We start from the raw sequence: 17386 nt of genomic DNA on the forward strand, positions 1-17386 counted from the left end.
AAAAAAAAAAAAAAAAAAAAGACCCTTTCCATAGTATAAACTTGACTTGCCAATGACATCTGTGTAAATGGAACTAGAACTAACTTTTGGATTCTACTCATTTTTATAGAATGTTGCAGAAGAAAATACAAGGGTACTATATTCCTTATATGGAGTTGTGGAACACAGTGGTACTATGAGGTCGGGGCATTACACTGCCTATGCCAAGGCAAGAACTGCAAATAGTCATCTCTCTAATCTTGTTCTTCACGGTGATATTCCACAAGGTAAGATGTCTTGGAAAATTCAGGCACTTAACAGATTATGGTATAACCAAAAAGTAATCAGCTTGAATCTTTCCATTTATGTTTGATTTTTTATTTCCTTTTGACAGATTTTGAAATGGAATCAAAAGGGCAGTGGTTTCACATCAGCGACACACACGTGCAAGCTGTGCCTACAAGTAAAGTACTAAACTCACAAGCATACCTCCTATTTTATGAGAGAATATTCTAATATCAAAGTGCATTCTCTGGAAACACATTTATGGCTTTTATAATGGCTGAAATAACAATAAAGTATAAAGACTAAAATCATGTTGACCTAACATTAAATACATGCCAGAAGAAATCATGTTTATTTAAATATTGAAGGGAAAAATACCTAAAAACTTAAAATGGTTTTGTATTGTTATGGTGGTTTTTATTCCCACTTTGTTTCTGGAAAGGAAATCCTGAATTACTTAAGTCTTCTGTGTTTAATGTCTGGGCGATAGATCACATCAATAAACTGACTTACCCCAAACTTTGTTTTATTACTGAGAAGATTTTAGCTTCTATTGACTTACCCTACTAGATAACACTTTAAAAATGTTTCATCAGACTGGCTAATGAAGTTTCATTACGAGTGTGTTAATTTTACAAGCATAGATGTTGGCAGCAGAATGGGAGAAATGTTTATTTATAATCCTTCTGAAGCCATAGTGTGCAAAAGCTGGGGTATATAAGGCCTTAGTTTGTATTTGCTCTGTGCCAGTGGTCAACTGACCTAGGACAGATAGAAGACAAACTAGTCTCACTCCTAGGAGTATAACTGGTTACCATTCCCCTTTAATACCAGCATACCAGAGAAAGCCTAGGAACTGTCCCAAGTCAGTCAGCCAGTGATTGAGTTACATGCAACCCAAAGAGCCTAAGGACACCAAGCCTCTCTGAACTTCTTGTAAGGTTATTAGGATGACTTTGATATACAATGAACACTTATAACTTACTGTGGCAGTAGTGAGAGTTTTATCATTCCTAACATCTGTTGAGTTTATCTAACACCCAGTCAGCCACATAGCTTCTAAAATCTCTTGGAGAGAACTAAAAACAGGCTGGCACAGTGGCATGCTTGTAATCCCAGCACTCTGGGAGGTGAAGGCAGGATACCTTGAGCCCAGGAGTTTGAGACCAGCCTTGGTAACATAGTGAGACCCTATCTCTACAAAAACTTTAAAACTAGCCAAGTGTGGTGGTGTGTGCCTGTGTCCCCAGCTTTTTGGGGGGCTGAGGTGGGTGGACTGTCTGAGCCCAAGAGTGGTGGAGGTTGCAGTGAACAGATCTCACCACTGCACTCCAGCCTGCATGACAGAGCGACACCGTCTCAAGGAAAAATATACACACACAATTTCAAACAGTATTAAGAACCTTACATAACCAACACATATGGCAGGACATGTCCTATGCAATTCAGTATAATTTATAATGTTAATTTTTTTTTTTTTTTTACAAGGGCACAAATCCACATTTATTGACTTTTCATTAGTTCTAAATCCTTGAGGGGTACAGCATCACTCGGATTCTGTGTCCAATGGCCTTAGCAGGAAGGTTGCTTCGGAATTTGGCACGAACCATGCCACTGTTTTCCTGGGCCTGAGTTACCTTTCCCCAGATTACTCTGGTTTTGTTTGGTTTGCCACCAGGAGTCACTGTGTTCTTCTTTGCTTTGTATACATAAGCACATCTCTTGCCCAAATAGAATTGTTTCATCTCGGGCATAAACACCTTCAATTTTAGGAAGAGCTGTGTGCTCCCTTTGGTTCTGGAGACCCCGCTGATAGCTGGCAAAAATAGCCTTGGACCACAGCCTTCCAGACGTAGTTCCTTTTATAAGTCCTGTTCCCAGCAGGCCTCCAAATTTCAGCCAACGTTCTTTAACAAAAATAGGATCTGCTTTATGAAAACTAACTTGCTTAATTTTGTACACGTCAGATCTATTTTCAGTTATAAGCATCTTTTTTTTTTTTTTTTTTTTTTTTTTTTTTTTTTTTTTTTTTTTTTTTTTTTTTTTTTTTTTTTTTTTTTTTTTTTTTTTTTTTTGAGACAGAGTTTCGCTCTTGTTACCCAGGCTGGAGTGCAATGGCGCGATCTCGGCTCATCGCAACCTCCGCCTCCTGGGTTCAGGCAATTCTCCTGCCTCAGCCTCCCGAGTCGCTGGGATTACAGGCACGCACCACCATGCCCAGCTAATTTTTTGTATTTTTTAGTAGAGACGGGGTTTCACCATGTTGACCAGGATGGTCTCGATCTCTCGACCTCGTGATCCACCCGCCTCGGCCTCCCAAAGTGCTGGGATTACAGGCTTGAGCCACCGCGCCCGGCTATAAGCATCTTTTTTGTACTTTACTAAGAATATCAACAAATTATTAATTGCTATTGAAACAAGTCACCTTGAGTCAGGAATTCCAGAGCTGTGACAAAAACAATCTGGAAATTAGTTCAGGTGTTGGCAGATCTTTCCTGTAGAGGGCCAGATAGATAGTAAATATTTTAGGCTTTGTAGGCCCATTTGGTCTCTTGTCAAAAATACTTGAATGCTGCCACTCCCTTGTTAGAAAGCAACCGCAGGCAATATGTAATGGTATGAGCCTGTTTTCCAATAACATTTATTTATTTACACAAATGGCCAGTAGGCCAGATATACATGGGAGGCAGGCCTCTACTTACCGAAGTGATTAAGTCCCACAGCTAAAGTGATTAACAAGGTTGAAAGGAGGAACATAGTCTTTTAGAGCCGATAACAGTGGTCATTAGACAATAAGGCTTTGACAGTAACAACATGTTTATTATAACATCCAGCCAAGAATACAAACACAAAACACCTCTTAATTTAAGGAGAATAAGAAAACATCAGGCGATTCCTAGACTACTACTACAAATACAGCTTTCACCCACAGTAAAAATTATGCCAATTTCAATCATTTTGGTCATCATCCCAGTCTTTCTTCCCACTTGGAGGCTTAGGCCCACCAGCTGGTTTTGCCATGATGATCTGTATAAAAAAGAATCACACAAGAGTATGCTTATAAACTCAACCTTTAGAATGAAAAGAATCCTTCTATTAGCCTGACTCAAGGTTAAGCAATCTTCCTAATATAATTATGTACTGCATATCAAAACACTATAGCAGAGTTTGCTAGCTCCCTTGTTAGAAATTAAATTGTAAACTTCCAGCAGCATGAGAAAGTTTACTGCTTTTGTGGATAATAGCAACAAAATTCACAGATTAGTGAACTTTCTGAGACATGCACTTCAGTAACTCAATAAGCTGAAAGTGAAAATAAGTGCATGCATCACTGGTATCAATCCGTTTGGCACCTGATTTGCTATTTATATATGAGATTCGTCTTGCCAACCATCTTTGTCCCAATATCCTTGTGGTTTAGGAGCTTTAGGTCCACCTGCCAGCTTTGCCATTATAATCTAAAGTAGTTGATACATAAATATATACTAAGTTTAACACTGAAATTTTCTAAAATCTGTAAATGAGAACCATTCAAGTAGCAGGAAGTTTTCATGAACAAAAAACTAAGCACTTAGTTCCCTGGTAACTTAAAAAAAAATGCTCCAAACCTCTCCTTACTTTATCTAAAATGGGTTTTAGCTTGTGTTTCAAGCATCACAAACTGGACAACTTTTTTTTGAGACGGAATCTTGCTCTATTGCCAGGCTGAATGAAGTGCAGTGGCACGATCTTGGCTCACTGCAGCCTCCGCCTCCAGCTTTCAAGCAATTCTGCTGCCTCAGCCTCCCCAGTAGCTGGGACTACAGACACGCACCACCAAGCCCAGCTATTTTTTTTTTTTTTTTTTTTTTTTGTATTTTTAGTAGAGACAGGGTTTCACCATGTTGTCTAGGATAGTCGTGATCTCCTGACCTCTTGATCCGCCTGCCTCCCAAAGTGCTGGGATTACAGGTGTGAGCCTGGGTTTATTTTTTTTTGAGATGGGAATCTTGCTCTGTTCCCCAGGCTAGAGTGCAGTGGCGCGATTTCGGCCCACTGCAACCTCTGCCTCCTGGGTTCAAGTCTGATTCTCTTGCCTCAGCCTCCCGAGTAGCTGGGATTACAGACACCCACCGCCACACCTGGATAATTTTTGTGTTTTTAGTAGAGACAGGGTTTCACTATGTTGGCCAGGCTGGTCTCGAACTCCTGACCTCAAACATGATCTGCCCATCTTGACCTCCCAAAGTGCTGGGATTACAAGCATAAGCCACCGTGCCCGACCGGAAAGCAATTACGAAAAGCAAACCTGAGCTGGGCACAGTGGCTCATACCTGTAATCCTAGCACTTTGGGAGGCCAAGGCCTGAGGCTGGGAGTTTGAGACCAGCCTGGGCAACACAATGAGACCTAGTCTACAAAAACTAAAAGTATCAGCCAGCCATGGCAGCACCTGCCTACAGTCCCAGCTATTTGGAAGGCTAAGACAGGAGAATCACTGGATCTCAGGATTTTAAGGCTGTGGTGAGCTATGATTGTGCCACTCTACTCCAGCCTGGGTGATAGAGTAAGACTTTAGCTTAAAAAAGGGGGGGGGGGGGAAATACCTAAACCTGAAATTCTCAGAACAACATGTTACTGATTGAGAGTAATTTCAGATTGAATTAAAGGCATTAAGTGTATTTTAGAACCTAAGTGCACCTTGATTTTAAACAGGAACTAAAACAAGTAGTTCCCAAACTTCAGTGAGTAACATAATCAAAGTACTCATTAAAATAGACTGCCAGGCCTCTTTCAGCATTTCAGTGGGTCTGGAGTGACATCCAAGAATCTGTATTTCTTATTTTTAGTTTTATAGAGATGGACTGTCACTATGTCAACCAGGCTGGAGTGCCATGATGTGATCACAGCTCACCGCAACCTTCAAATCCTGGGCTCAAGTGATCCTCTCACCTCAGCCTCCTGAGTAGCTGGGACTACAGGTGTGAGTCACTATATCTGCCTGAGAATCTATCATTATCTAACAAGTTCTCAGGTGATGTTGATGCTGTCGATTTTGGGACCATACTTTGAGAACTAGTGAAACAGACATTCAAACAAAGATTAATCCAGCCTGTACTACACTATCCAATGCTTCAAGCCTGATTTGTAATTCCTTTTCCAGAATATATACTATACAAATTTAGATTCGTTATACTACACACTATATAAACAAACTGGTTAATATAGTTGGATGGGTTCTTTAGCTACATACTTTTATATAGAGTGCAAAGACTGGGGGCACACATCAACCAACAACTTCCTCTAACATAAGACAAAGCAGAGTTCCTAGTTTAAAGCCAAAATTCAACATGCCTTTGTGATCAAGGTTGTTATTGTCTCGCTTGGATGACCTTCAAAGTTCCTAACACTGTTGGAATTTCTGCTTACCTTATGCTGCGGTCTACTTAGCTTCTCCTATCCCTATTTTTGGTCCCCCCTTTTATTCTTAGCCACATTCTAATTTCTAGAATAAATAGTTCCTTAGATTTCTGTTATCTTTATTTAAAAACTCAAAACACCATATTCTTCCATTGAAAACCACCTAATAAGGTGATAGAGAAACCTCTATTAATCTGGTACACAAACATCTAGTTTCTGCTTATTTCCAAAGACTTGAAACTAAATATCCAGTTCCATTTCTTGGTCATCTTTAGCTATCATAGTTCTTCCTTTTATAAAGAATAAAATTTTTATAATTACCACCAACTGGTCCTTACTGTGTTTAGAAGTTGAATTGTCTTTCCACTGATTTCTACCTAAGACTTACTCCAACTTTTATATGACATAACTTTTACCTAATGGATTTTATACTATACCATTAGCAAATCAAAATTTTCTATTAAGTACTTACAAATAGTCATTGCTTTTTAATTACTTCTAGAATTTTGTGGAGAAATTGATTTAATTAAGTCTACAAGAAAATGCCTTTTGGAAAAATACGAATTCAGATTTACTTCTATATATAGAACAGTCTACCACATTCTTAAAAAAAAAAAAAAAGGTAGAAATATGATTTTAAACACCTTTAACATCTTTTAGTACCTTAAGCTATATTTGTCATAGCAGAAAAGAATTTTAAATACCCAGTCCTCTTATCTACACAGCTAGAGACTTCATTTTCCTTCAAGTTGGTAGTCTGCAATGTCTGCTTGAGGGCTTTACAGTCCTTCCACATTTCATCTTAGTATTATATATTAAATTTACTCTCTAAATTTTTTGTACAAAGGGGTTCTAAGGCTAAAAGGTTTGAAAATCATAAATGTAAATTACATTTGTTCCACCGATTCCTACTTAAAATGGCAAAGGATTCTTTCAGTGGAAAGATCTACATTTTAAATTAGTTGTAATATATTCAATACAATTTACAATAGAAGAAAAAACTTGGAGGAGTGGGGGCACTTTAGTATGTCTAACATGTGAAGACTAAGAATCCTTTATTTTTATTTTTATTTATTTATTTTTTTTGAGACGGAGTTTCGCTCTTGTTACCCAGGCTGGAGTGCAATGGCGCGATCTCGGCTCACCGCAACCTCCGCCTCCTGGGTTCAGGCAATTCTCCTGCCCCAGCCTCCTGAGTCGCTGGGATTACAGGCACGCGCCACCATGCCCAGCTAATTTTTTGTATTTTTAGTAGAGACGGGGTTTCACCATGTTGACCAGGATGGTCTCGATCTCTTGACCTCGTGATCCACCCGCCTCGGCCTCCCACAGTGCTGGGATTACAGGCTTGAGCCACCGCGCCCAGCTAAGAATCCTTTAAATTAGAACTATGCTATGTTCTAGTTCTGAGAAAATACACTTGAACCATATGCAAATGAGTACTTTTAAAGATCAAAATTTCACTTTGCTCACCTGATCCACTCTAAGTACAGTGACTGCAGCATTAGTGGCGAGTTTGATAGCCCAGTATTTTCCCAGGTAAGTATCTAGAATACCAGCTTCCAACATGTCCTTTACAGCAGGTACTTCAGCCTGTCAAACACAATTTTCATCCTTTATTTACAATCCTTTTATGTGAAAATGTTTATACTCAACAAAAAGCCCCATATAGCACCTTAAATAGTACTAGAAAGTAAACAAGCACAGTACTACCTTACAAAGTCATCCTTTAGTATGTGACAACTGGTTCTAGGACCCCCACCCAAGGATGCCAAAATCTGTGGATGCTGAAGCCCCTTATATAAAATGACATGTCTAGATATAATCTATGCATATCCTCTAATATACCTTAAATCATTTCCAGATTAATTATAGTATCTAACATAGCATAAATAGTTGTTATACTGTATTTTTAAATGTCTTTAGTTTTTCCAAATATTTTCAATCTGTGGTTGGTTGAATCAATGGGTAAGAACTGGGCTGACTACACACTATAGAACGAAAGGCTATCAATAAAACAGAAGGAAAATGAAACTTTCCTCCATCAGACAATCTATGTAAAAACTAAAAATAATCTGCTCCCAAATCAGAACAGTGTTTCTCATTGATTTTTCCTCTAGTCCACACTATTTTTAGGTTGTGCATTCCCAAATTAAAGCAATTTAAGTTCAGTGTTTTTTTTCAAATACCTCAATATCTAATCCAACATTTTTATTTCCTTCTTGATGTACTGCATAAAGTTTAGAGATTACTTCATTGGCCTTAACTCCAGAGTTTTCTGCCAGTGCCCGGGGAATAGCTTCAAATGCCTCAGCAAACTTCTTAATAGCATACTGTTCAAGTCCAGGACATGTCTAAAACAAAAATGTGTTAATTACTGCATTTTATTCAAGCTACGGAAAGTCAATTTATGCAGAAAGAGCTATACCTCTCCATATGACGTAATCTGTTTGGCTAACTCAATTTCTGTTGCTCCACCTCCGGGTACAAGACGCTTATCCTGTATGTAGTCCCCCACAAAAAAAAAAAGAAAGAAAAAAGTTACTAAAAAGCAGTTTGCATTTTTCTAATCTTTTCATATTCCAGTACCCCACCAAACAGGAGTTTTTAATCAGGCATTGTTACTCAAATACAAATTATAAATTTGGTATATAATGAGTGGGTGGGGCAAATTTTCTTAGTACACAGTCTGGTATATGAAAAGGACTGAATGGGCAAAGCACCATTATCTTTTTTTGCATATCGAGATATAGCACTAAGAACTGCTTTACCAACTAAAAGCACATTATAATGGAAAATAACCATACACAATTTTCTTTTAAAGTTCTGCTTTGCTATTAACTCTTCTGTACAATCTTTTTTAGGAACTATCATATTTAATAGCAGTGGACTCTTAAGTCTCAGGTAAAAACAAAAACAGGAGCTTCACTTCATATAAACCACTTATTCTGAAGTTCTCATGATGTTCATGAGTCTGTCAACCATACTTTTAAGACCATATGAGGTACTCAGACCTTACAAAGTACTAACATTATTGCTAATACTGACCCTTGTGAGAACTTTGAAAGTATTAACACCATCATCTACTGCCCTTTCTATATCATCCATCAGATTGTCCGTAGAGCCTCGAAGTACTATGGTAGAAATGGCACCATCTTCCTTTTCTATTAAAAAATTAAATATATTTAGTGATTAAATAAAAGAAGCTAAAAACTCCCCACTTATGTACATGTTTTACCGTTCTTACATACCATGCTTAAAAACCACCACCTGAGTATCTCCAACTTCTGAGAGGTAAACACTGTCACAGTGTCCCATTTCTTCAAGGACAGGAGGTGTCTGTAAGAAAGTGACTTTTTTAATAAAAAATTCAACCACGTTCAACTATCTTTTAGTGCTTTCTAAAATACATACCAATCTAGGAAGAGCTGTAGCACCAACTGTTTTACATAGTCTTCGGAGATCCCATTTTGAGTTTAGCCTTTAAAAAACACAAAGACCTTAATAAAAGTTTTAATCCATTTGATTTTAATTTCAGATAGCATATAAAGCATAAATTAAAGAGGAACCTGTACACCAGCCCCCAAGTCACATTCTTTTGACAATGGATTTAAACTCAAGAACACATCTGGACTGCAATTAACACTGAGGCCAAGAAGCTCATTCCTGACCCTGCAAATGAGTCCGGCCAATAATACCACATCTTAAGTCTGTGTTGTATAGCATTGTTCTAGAATTGGGAGAACTGAAGTCACTTTAGATTGCCAGTGGCTTGTAGTTCTAAAACACCAGGAAAACTTTACAAAACTCAACAGTATGTAGAAAATTTTTGCTTTACTCTGTGCAATCAATGTTCTGTGAAGAAAAGTACAGTGATTTATTTTGGACATTTTATTGGGTACTAGGGATGATGGGTAAGTTGTCTAGTGCACACATTAAATGTGTTCATGTATTAAAGGGAATTTTCCTTACTCCACACTTGATAGGCAATGCACCAAGCTTGTGTCTAGTCTCTTTAGACAAGTTGTCCCTTTTGCCTGGAATGGTTTTACCTCTTCCTTTTCAAATATCTGGTAATTGGTCCTTCAAGCTCTCAGCTTAAATTTGTTTTCTCAGAGGCCTTTCCTGACCCCTCTCCAACCTAAGCCCTTTTGCTATTTGACCTAATACCTATACTTTCCCTTTAGGAACAGTCTTCATGGTCTATTTTGTTTAGTGTTTTCATCACCAAAAAACCATTTATAATACAGGTAAAAAGAATTCGGCTTTTTCTTACCTCACTAACATGATATTATATTTGTTTGCATAATGAAGAGCCATGTCTGCCACTTTACCACCTGTTACTACGACATTTGCACCAGTATCAGCAATAGCTTTGACTTGTGCATCCATGAGGTTTTCTTCTCCCTTACTAAAATTCATCAATTCTTCAGCAGTCTTTATCAATACTGTTCCCTGGCAAATCAAGCAAATATTCCCTTTAAAATCATTTCACATGTTGAAAAAAAAAAATCATTTCACTACATTGGTGTTCAAAGTCATAAGATAATTAGTTTACTGAAGAAATAATTTAAAGGTTTGACAAAATAAATATGAAGATAAATGTGTATTATGAAGGAGCAAAATACAAAATCTTTGTGAAATTGACAGAAACTCAGATTACTTCTAGAACCTCCTCTCAAAACAGATGCATCTACTTTTGAAGTACTTTGGTGGAAAAGCTGGAGAAGTACTTTTACTTTAAGTATGTCAGACAGGTGTCCTAGTGTTTGTCTTTTGACAAAGGTTAACTAGTGTTACCAAAACAACGTTGTGGTTCTCAAACCTTTTCTAAAATGTGGACTAGGCCGGGTAGTGGCTCACGCCTGTAATCCTAGCACTCTGGGAGGCCGAGGCAGGTGGATCACTTGAGGTCAGGAATTCGAGACCAGCCTGGCCAACATGGTCAAACCCCGTCTCTACTAAAAATACAAAAATTAGTCGGAAATCGCTTGAACCCAGGAGGTGGAAGTTGCCATGAGTCAAGATCGCACCACTGCAATCCACCCTGGGTGACAGAGCAAGACTCTCTCAAACAAACAAATTAATTAATTAATTAAGTGGACCAAATGACCAGACCCATCTCTTTTAAAACTGTCAACAATTTGAATTTCATAAATTCTAGAGATGAAGTCAGCCACTACTGACTATAATCACAAACTTCAAACTTTCTAACGTATATATTTTTAGAAACATACCTATCATTTTCAAATTATATTAGTATATCGTTCCAGGATGCTACAGAATGTCAAATTTTTTTTTATTTTCGTGAAGAGCAGCACACAAAGTACTCACATTCTCATAATCTTTCTCTTGTTGAATGTATAAGCTCTACTAGAGGTTAAAGGCTGTATGTCAGAATATAAATAAATGGCCACCATCTTTATATTTCAAGTTTTATGTTCAGCAGTTGAATTGGATATTCAAAGAATATAAATCTGGCATAAAAAACAGCTAAGATCCTGCAGTGTTGAGTAATTAAGAAGTACTTACTGATTTAAGAGCTAACTCAAACAATCTGAAAGTGTTAACCCAAATTTTTACTTTTAAGGTTTGAAGTCTACATACCTTAGTTTCTGTTATCATGCCGTCGAAAGGACAAGAGTACACTGCTATTTTTGCATCTTTGACAGATGTTACATCACCTTCGGTTTCCTTCTTAAAAACCATGCCATGCAATACTGAAGAAGAACTGATACCAGAGCCCTAAGGAATTGAATACCAAAACCATCAGCAATCTCATGAAAACAACGTTAACGGTTAAACTGTGATTCTAAACGTACCAAAAATATCCCTTTCTAAAATAAAATCATAAACCAAGGCAGTGACTTCTGGGATAAGGGGTGAGGTAGTGGACAAAGCACACCATTCTGCTCGAGGCAGAAATCACTGTTATGGAGGGGAGGTCCTTGAGTGTACTGGGAAGAACCAAAGGCAGAGAACTGCTCCTAGCCATTCAGTCACCTAGTGCTTGGTGCCAGTATAGTAGGCACAGCCGCCAATACTGCAAATACAACACAGAACAAAGCAAAGATTCTGTTCTCACAAGCTTAACAGTTTAATGGGAAAAGCTGGGAGTACGTGGAGGGAAACAGCAAACATGGAACACATATGAGTATCTTCAGAGAGAGCGCATGTAGTACTTACAAGCTAGATTCATATTAACAATCAGAATGCCAATGTGCAAAACTAAAACCATTCCAATGACAGGTTTTACTCTATCAAGCACATTTTATTAAAAATATACTTTAATATTTCAATACTAACATTAAGGTGTGAATTCTACTACTGAAGAGGAATAGAACAACTTCCACCCCACTCAAAATTGTCTTCGAAGCTTATTATAATTCTGAATAATATGAAGAACACAAAAAATTAGTATTTTGGGCCGGGTACAGTGGCTCATGCCTATAATCCCAGCCTTTTAAGAGGCCCAGGTGGGCAGATAACAAGGTCAGAAGTTCGAGACCAGCCTGACCAACACGGTGAAAAATTAGCTGGGTGTGGTGGCACGTGCCTGTAATCCCTGCTATTAAGGAGGCTGAGGCAGGAGAACTGCTTGAACCCAGGAGGTGGAGGTTGCAGTGAGCCTATATCACACTGGGCGACAGAGAAAGACTCCGTCCCCCTAAAAACTTTTTGTTTATACATTATTCTCAAACCCACATCACAGAAAATGACTTTATAAGGAGACAATATGTCAAAATTCTTTTAAATTTAAATAGGTAGTAGTATTATTACAACTTAACAGTATCAAAATGTTATAAAATAACGCCTTGAAAAAAGGCCTAAGTGTCCAAATCATAAAGCAACATTTAGGTTTAGATTAACACAATTTTTTTTTTTTTGGCACAACAAACAGCAACAACAACAACAACAACAAAAACAAAATACTGACCTAGAGACGTGGCATTAATGCATTTTTTACTCACCAGAATTTTACAAACTCTGATGTTATCAACATTGAAATGGCCGGAATCAGGAAAAATAGATACTGTTAAGAAAATGAGATATATCAAAAGATTATTTTAGGACAACAGAGAAAATATCTAGTCATGTTAAAGATATTTTTATTTTGGATCTTTCCATTTACTGATATTTACTTACCGCATGCCTGAGCAATAAGCTTGGCCAGAAACACTTCATTACCATATTGTTTACTCATTATGGAGGTACGAAGTAGAGATGAGACTTCATCAACATCTCGAAGGTTTTTTGCAGAACAACACACCAAATTAGGAAGAATCTCATGGGCTTTTCTGCAGGCTATTTCATAACCTTCTATGACCTAAAACATAAATGACATTTCTTATTCTGACATGACTTACAGTAGCTTATTTTGGTAGTCCAATGCTTATGGATATCTATTTTTGATATAAAATGACAAAGAATATACTTCGGAATAATACAGATGGAAGACTCTACTAGTCATGAATGGAGGCTTAGACAACAGCCCAAATTTGAATCTTAACTCTACCTGACTCACTAGCTACGAAATCTTGGGTAAAATTTTAAAAATTTTAGTCTGTTTTCTCATCCAAAATAAAGTGGAAAAACAATGGGAATAGGTAAAATGGGATTACAGGCCTTACTAACAAGAGTTTTTGTGAGGCTAAAATGATACTGCATATGAAGAATATGTACTATAATGGCTGGTACAGAGCAAACTCCTCAGTAAACGTTAGCTACTACTATAATAATGATTTTAGTTTATGTTTTAAGCAGGTGCATATGTATACAAAAATTAAGTAGGAGTACATTATAAAATGAACACTTGCCTCTGAAACTGACAGGCCAATCCTCAGAAGTTCTTCAGCTAATTCCAAAAGAGCTCCAGCAAATACCAGAACAAAGTTTGTGCCATCTCCAACTTCTTGTTCTTGCATATGAGAGGCCATTACAATCATTTTTGCTGCAGGATGCTGTACCTAGTATAAAAGATAGTATCAAGTTAAACATCAGATCCTTAAAGCAACATAAAACTGTTCAGTTCCATTTCTTAAACAGGCTCCAATTTTCCTGTAACTCCATTTGATCACACTGCTATTACAATACTTATGGCGTGGTCACGAGAAAAAAATCCAAGTCCCTTTATGCCAATCAGCACAAATGTATCACTATAAATAAGAATTTCAAAGTGATCCTCTTTTGATGGCCTGTACATACAGTGCCACTTCAGCATATGTATTTCACTAAATTAAAAAACAAAGTAATTACAATCACCAAACCTAGACATCTTTTTCTTTTTTTTTATTTGTCTTTTTCCTAGACATTTTTTAAAAAGCCTTCAGGAGAACTAAAATAGATAACACTTAATTTGTTCATAAGTTTCAATATCTATTTTACTATACATTCTTGTTGTAAGAACTATCATTTGTTGTTTAAAGAAAGGGGGGAATATACAATTTTTCTTAAAATATGACAATTTTACGTGGATTTTATTTTTTTAATTTTTTATTTTTGGATTTTATTCTTAGGATTTAATTTTAGATACCATGAAACAAGTCAACGAGTAACAACTGAGAACATGGAGAAAACTATAAAATGTCAGCTCTGTGATTTTATTACTTTGACACTATCACCACCGTACTTTAATAACTCCTGAGATATCCGTGTACAAAATTAACATTCACAATGACAAATTCTTGCACAAATGTTTTGTGGAGTTAAAATTTAACTTTTAAATTCTTTAAGAATATATTGGGTTTTTCTTAGATGGGGTCTTGCTCTGTCACCCAGGCTGGAGTGTGGTGGCAGAATCTCGGCTCATGGCAACCTCTGCCTCCCAGGTTCAAGCAATTCTCCTGCCCCAGCCTCCTGAGTAGCTGGGATTACAGGGGTGTGCCACCATGCTCAGTTAATTTTTTTTCTATTGTTATTAAATACAGGGTTTCACCGTGTTGGCCAGGCTATTCTCGAACCCCTGACCTTGGGTGATCCAACTACCTCGGCCTCCCAAAGTGCTGGGATTACAGGTGTGAGCCATAGCGCCTAGCCAAGAATATACTGTTATTTAAGAGGATAGAGAAATGTTGATTCTTCTGTAGTTTCATTTAAAACAAAAGATTAAGTTCTAGTGCTTTCAAGGGCTTAGTTTCAGGAAAATTCCCTGAGGCTGAATATGTTACCCTTTAATTACAAGGCAGGGATGAGGTATGGCGCTCTCTGCCTGTTCAGGTGCCAGACCTTCCTTATAACCCTCCTAACAGTAACTAATTTAGGGACTCTAATAGCAAAACTAGAGCTGAACAAAGTAAAATGGCATAAACTGATTGTTTTTATTTACATAAAACTAAAGGGTTTGATCTTTTTAAAAATCACTGTTTTATGTACACGTTTCTGCATTGTGGAGTAATTCACTTCAGAGTCATTCTATAGAATGAAGACAATGGTAATCAATTTCATATCATAATTAACAAATGTATCACAATCAATCCTTCCATAAATTAATAATGAGATTTTTAAGATTTCAGGGGCTAAAATGTTCAATCTAAAGAGGCCTCTTTGTAATTTGAACAATCTATACAATAAATTTTCAAGTTGGAAAAATAGATCCTTATCCAATCTGAAATAAGAGATTTTCTTCTAGTTAAAATCTACTGAATTTTGATGTCACCAAAACATTTCTTGACTCTTTTTAAAGAAACTTACTTCTAGTTCTCTTAAAATAGTCGCTGCATCATTTGTCACAAACAACTTCTCCAAGTGGTTGATAACCATTTTGTTCATTCCTCAAAAGTAAAAGTTAAAAAAAGAAAAAGAAAGCCATTATTAATCAAATCCTTTCCCAAATACCCAGGAAAATCTAGTTTAAAAAAAAAAATGTGTATATTAAAATATATATATAAATAAAAAAAAAATAGCTTTGTAAGAACACATGTACTAGCTATTCCTCAAGTTTATCTTAAAGCCCCATGGGCAATCATCGACTGCAGACCCATATTCTTTTTTTCCTTTCTAACATCCTACAGTATTTACTACTACATAAGATGCCAAATCTCACATTTTTTGCTAGTTTCTGTGTTCCATTTGCAACATGATTGTCATGCAGCCAGTGCTCAATAGAAATTAACATATAAAAAGGCCAAAATAATCCACTTGCTATATTTAGTTGTATGTTTATTCCATGAAACTGTATCAATTAAATTTAATTGGTAGAAGGCAAGAGGAAGGAGGGAATTTTCTTCCTTAAACTACGTCACTTTTATATTTAGTGTTTGTCACAATGAACATTAGGTACTATCTTACTCATCAAAGTGTTATAATTTTTCTACCCTCTCAACAGGATAAAAAGTAATATATCGATCCCTATTTTTCTAAAGAGGTGTGAGTTGATGAAAAATTAAGAAATAAAACTGGAAATGAACTATTCATTGAGCTATCAAATTAACTTCCAAAGCCATACTATAAATATCCTCAGAACAAGTTTGAAAGAAGAGCTATCAGACAAAATTCTACTACTGTATCTTTACAAATATTAATTTAGAAATTACCATTTGGTCCATATGCTGTACGAGTAGTTTGGGCAAGCTCCTTGCAAGCTTGTATGTTTCTATACACAGCCTCTTCTAATCCTGAAAAGTGCTGTTAAAAAAAAAAAAAAAACTCCGCCAATTAGACAGGACAGTGAAACAAGAATTTTCAAATACAAGATATCTTTGCTTATGTCTTGCTTCTTTCTAATAAAGAGGGAGGATAACTTGGGTATTTAACGCTGGAGGGCTGGTTACAAATCTTTGCTTTCTGGCTATTTTTAAATTGGGGCAATTTTCTGACTATTTCTTTGTTAGTAAAATGAGGTAATTATAATAGTACCTACCTCAGAGGACTGTTGAGACAATCAAACAAGATTTACTTACATAAAACAAGGCATCTGATATTCATAAATGATGCATAAATTTCCTCTCTAGTTCAATGAATAAAGTATAACATTTTGGGGGACCGCAGGTACCTACTTGCACATCAAATCATAAGGCCTATGATTTTTTTATTAAAAGTAGTCAAAAGTACAGGAAAGCATGCTAAGACTACTTAGAGAATGGGTATGAGGTACTTCAAGTAGAATTCCTTTCTAGAGTTTATCAGTATTTTCTAACTAACTGTTAAATGTGGAATATTTTTCTTATTGTGTTAGAATCTGGGCTTCTGTAAAGCAAGAAGTGTTTAGGGACAAAGTATACAGACTGCTGAATATTTTTCTGAATTGCAATACAATCCCAATGCGTACATACTGAAAAAGTGAATTGCTCACAGCACTAAAAATTCTTAACAAATTCTACACTAGACTTGAGTTGGGATTTACTTGAGTCCTCAGATATGTTTCATGAATCTACTGTACATATGAACATTTCTCCAGAGCTGTGCTGCCCAACACAGTAGCCACCAGCTAAATGAGGCTAGTGAAAGCAATTAAAATAATTTTTTTTTTGGTAGAGAAGATTTTTGCCACGTCTGCCAGGAACTCCTGGCCTTAATTGATCCACTCACCTCACCCTTCCCAAAATGCTGGGATTACAGGTATGAGCCACCAACTCCTGCCCATAACTACTACTTTAAAAGCATCTTCGGCCAGGTGCGGTGGCTCACGCCTGTAATCCCAGCACTTTGGGAGGCCAAGGCGGGTGCATCACGAGGTCAAGAGATCGAGACCATCCTGGCCAACATGCTGAAATCCCGTCTCTACT

General features: G+C 36.9%; 2 protein-coding genes and 1 pseudogene across 4 annotated transcripts in view; 1 reads left to right on the plus strand and 2 right to left on the minus strand.

Annotated features, from left to right (window-relative positions):
* USP16 (ubiquitin specific peptidase 16) overlaps positions 1–783 on the plus strand; it is a 27843-nt gene extending 27060 nt beyond the window's left edge. Inside the window, exons 18-19 of the mRNA XM_017541924.2 lie at positions 110–266; positions 374–783. Coding sequence (XP_017397413.2) covers positions 110–266; positions 374–495 — 279 coding nt within the window. The 3' untranslated portion in view covers positions 496–783. The remainder of the gene's footprint in view (positions 1–109; positions 267–373) is intronic.
* Positions 784–1746: 963 nt separating this feature from the next.
* Positions 1747–2933, minus strand: LOC108313516 (annotated as a pseudogene).
* A 130-nt stretch (positions 2934–3063) lies between these two features.
* The window catches only part of CCT8 (chaperonin containing TCP1 subunit 8), a 16888-nt gene continuing 2565 nt past the window's right edge, over positions 3064–17386 (minus strand). For all 3 annotated transcript variants that reach the window (XM_017541926.2, XM_017541929.2, XM_037743251.1), the window contains exons 2-15: positions 16196–16286; positions 15354–15433; positions 13481–13630; positions 12810–12990; positions 12635–12696; positions 11271–11408; positions 9940–10118; positions 9078–9144; positions 8915–9002; positions 8712–8827; positions 8092–8163; positions 7853–8017; positions 7137–7256; positions 3064–3291 (exon numbers count right to left, since the gene is read on the minus strand). In XM_017541926.2, coding sequence (XP_017397415.1) covers positions 3214–3291; positions 7137–7256; positions 7853–8017; positions 8092–8163; positions 8712–8827; positions 8915–9002; positions 9078–9144; positions 9940–10118; positions 11271–11408; positions 12635–12696; positions 12810–12990; positions 13481–13630; positions 15354–15433; positions 16196–16286 — 1587 coding nt within the window. In that variant the 3' untranslated portion in view covers positions 3064–3213. The remainder of the gene's footprint in view (positions 3292–7136; positions 7257–7852; positions 8018–8091; positions 8164–8711; positions 8828–8914; positions 9003–9077; positions 9145–9939; positions 10119–11270; positions 11409–12634; positions 12697–12809; positions 12991–13480; positions 13631–15353; positions 15434–16195; positions 16287–17386) is intronic.

This window comes from Cebus imitator, unplaced genomic scaffold, assembly GCF_001604975.1.
Source record: "Cebus imitator isolate Cc_AM_T3 unplaced genomic scaffold, Cebus_imitator-1.0 Scaffold138, whole genome shotgun sequence".
Lineage (NCBI taxonomy): Eukaryota > Metazoa > Chordata > Mammalia > Primates > Cebidae > Cebus > Cebus imitator.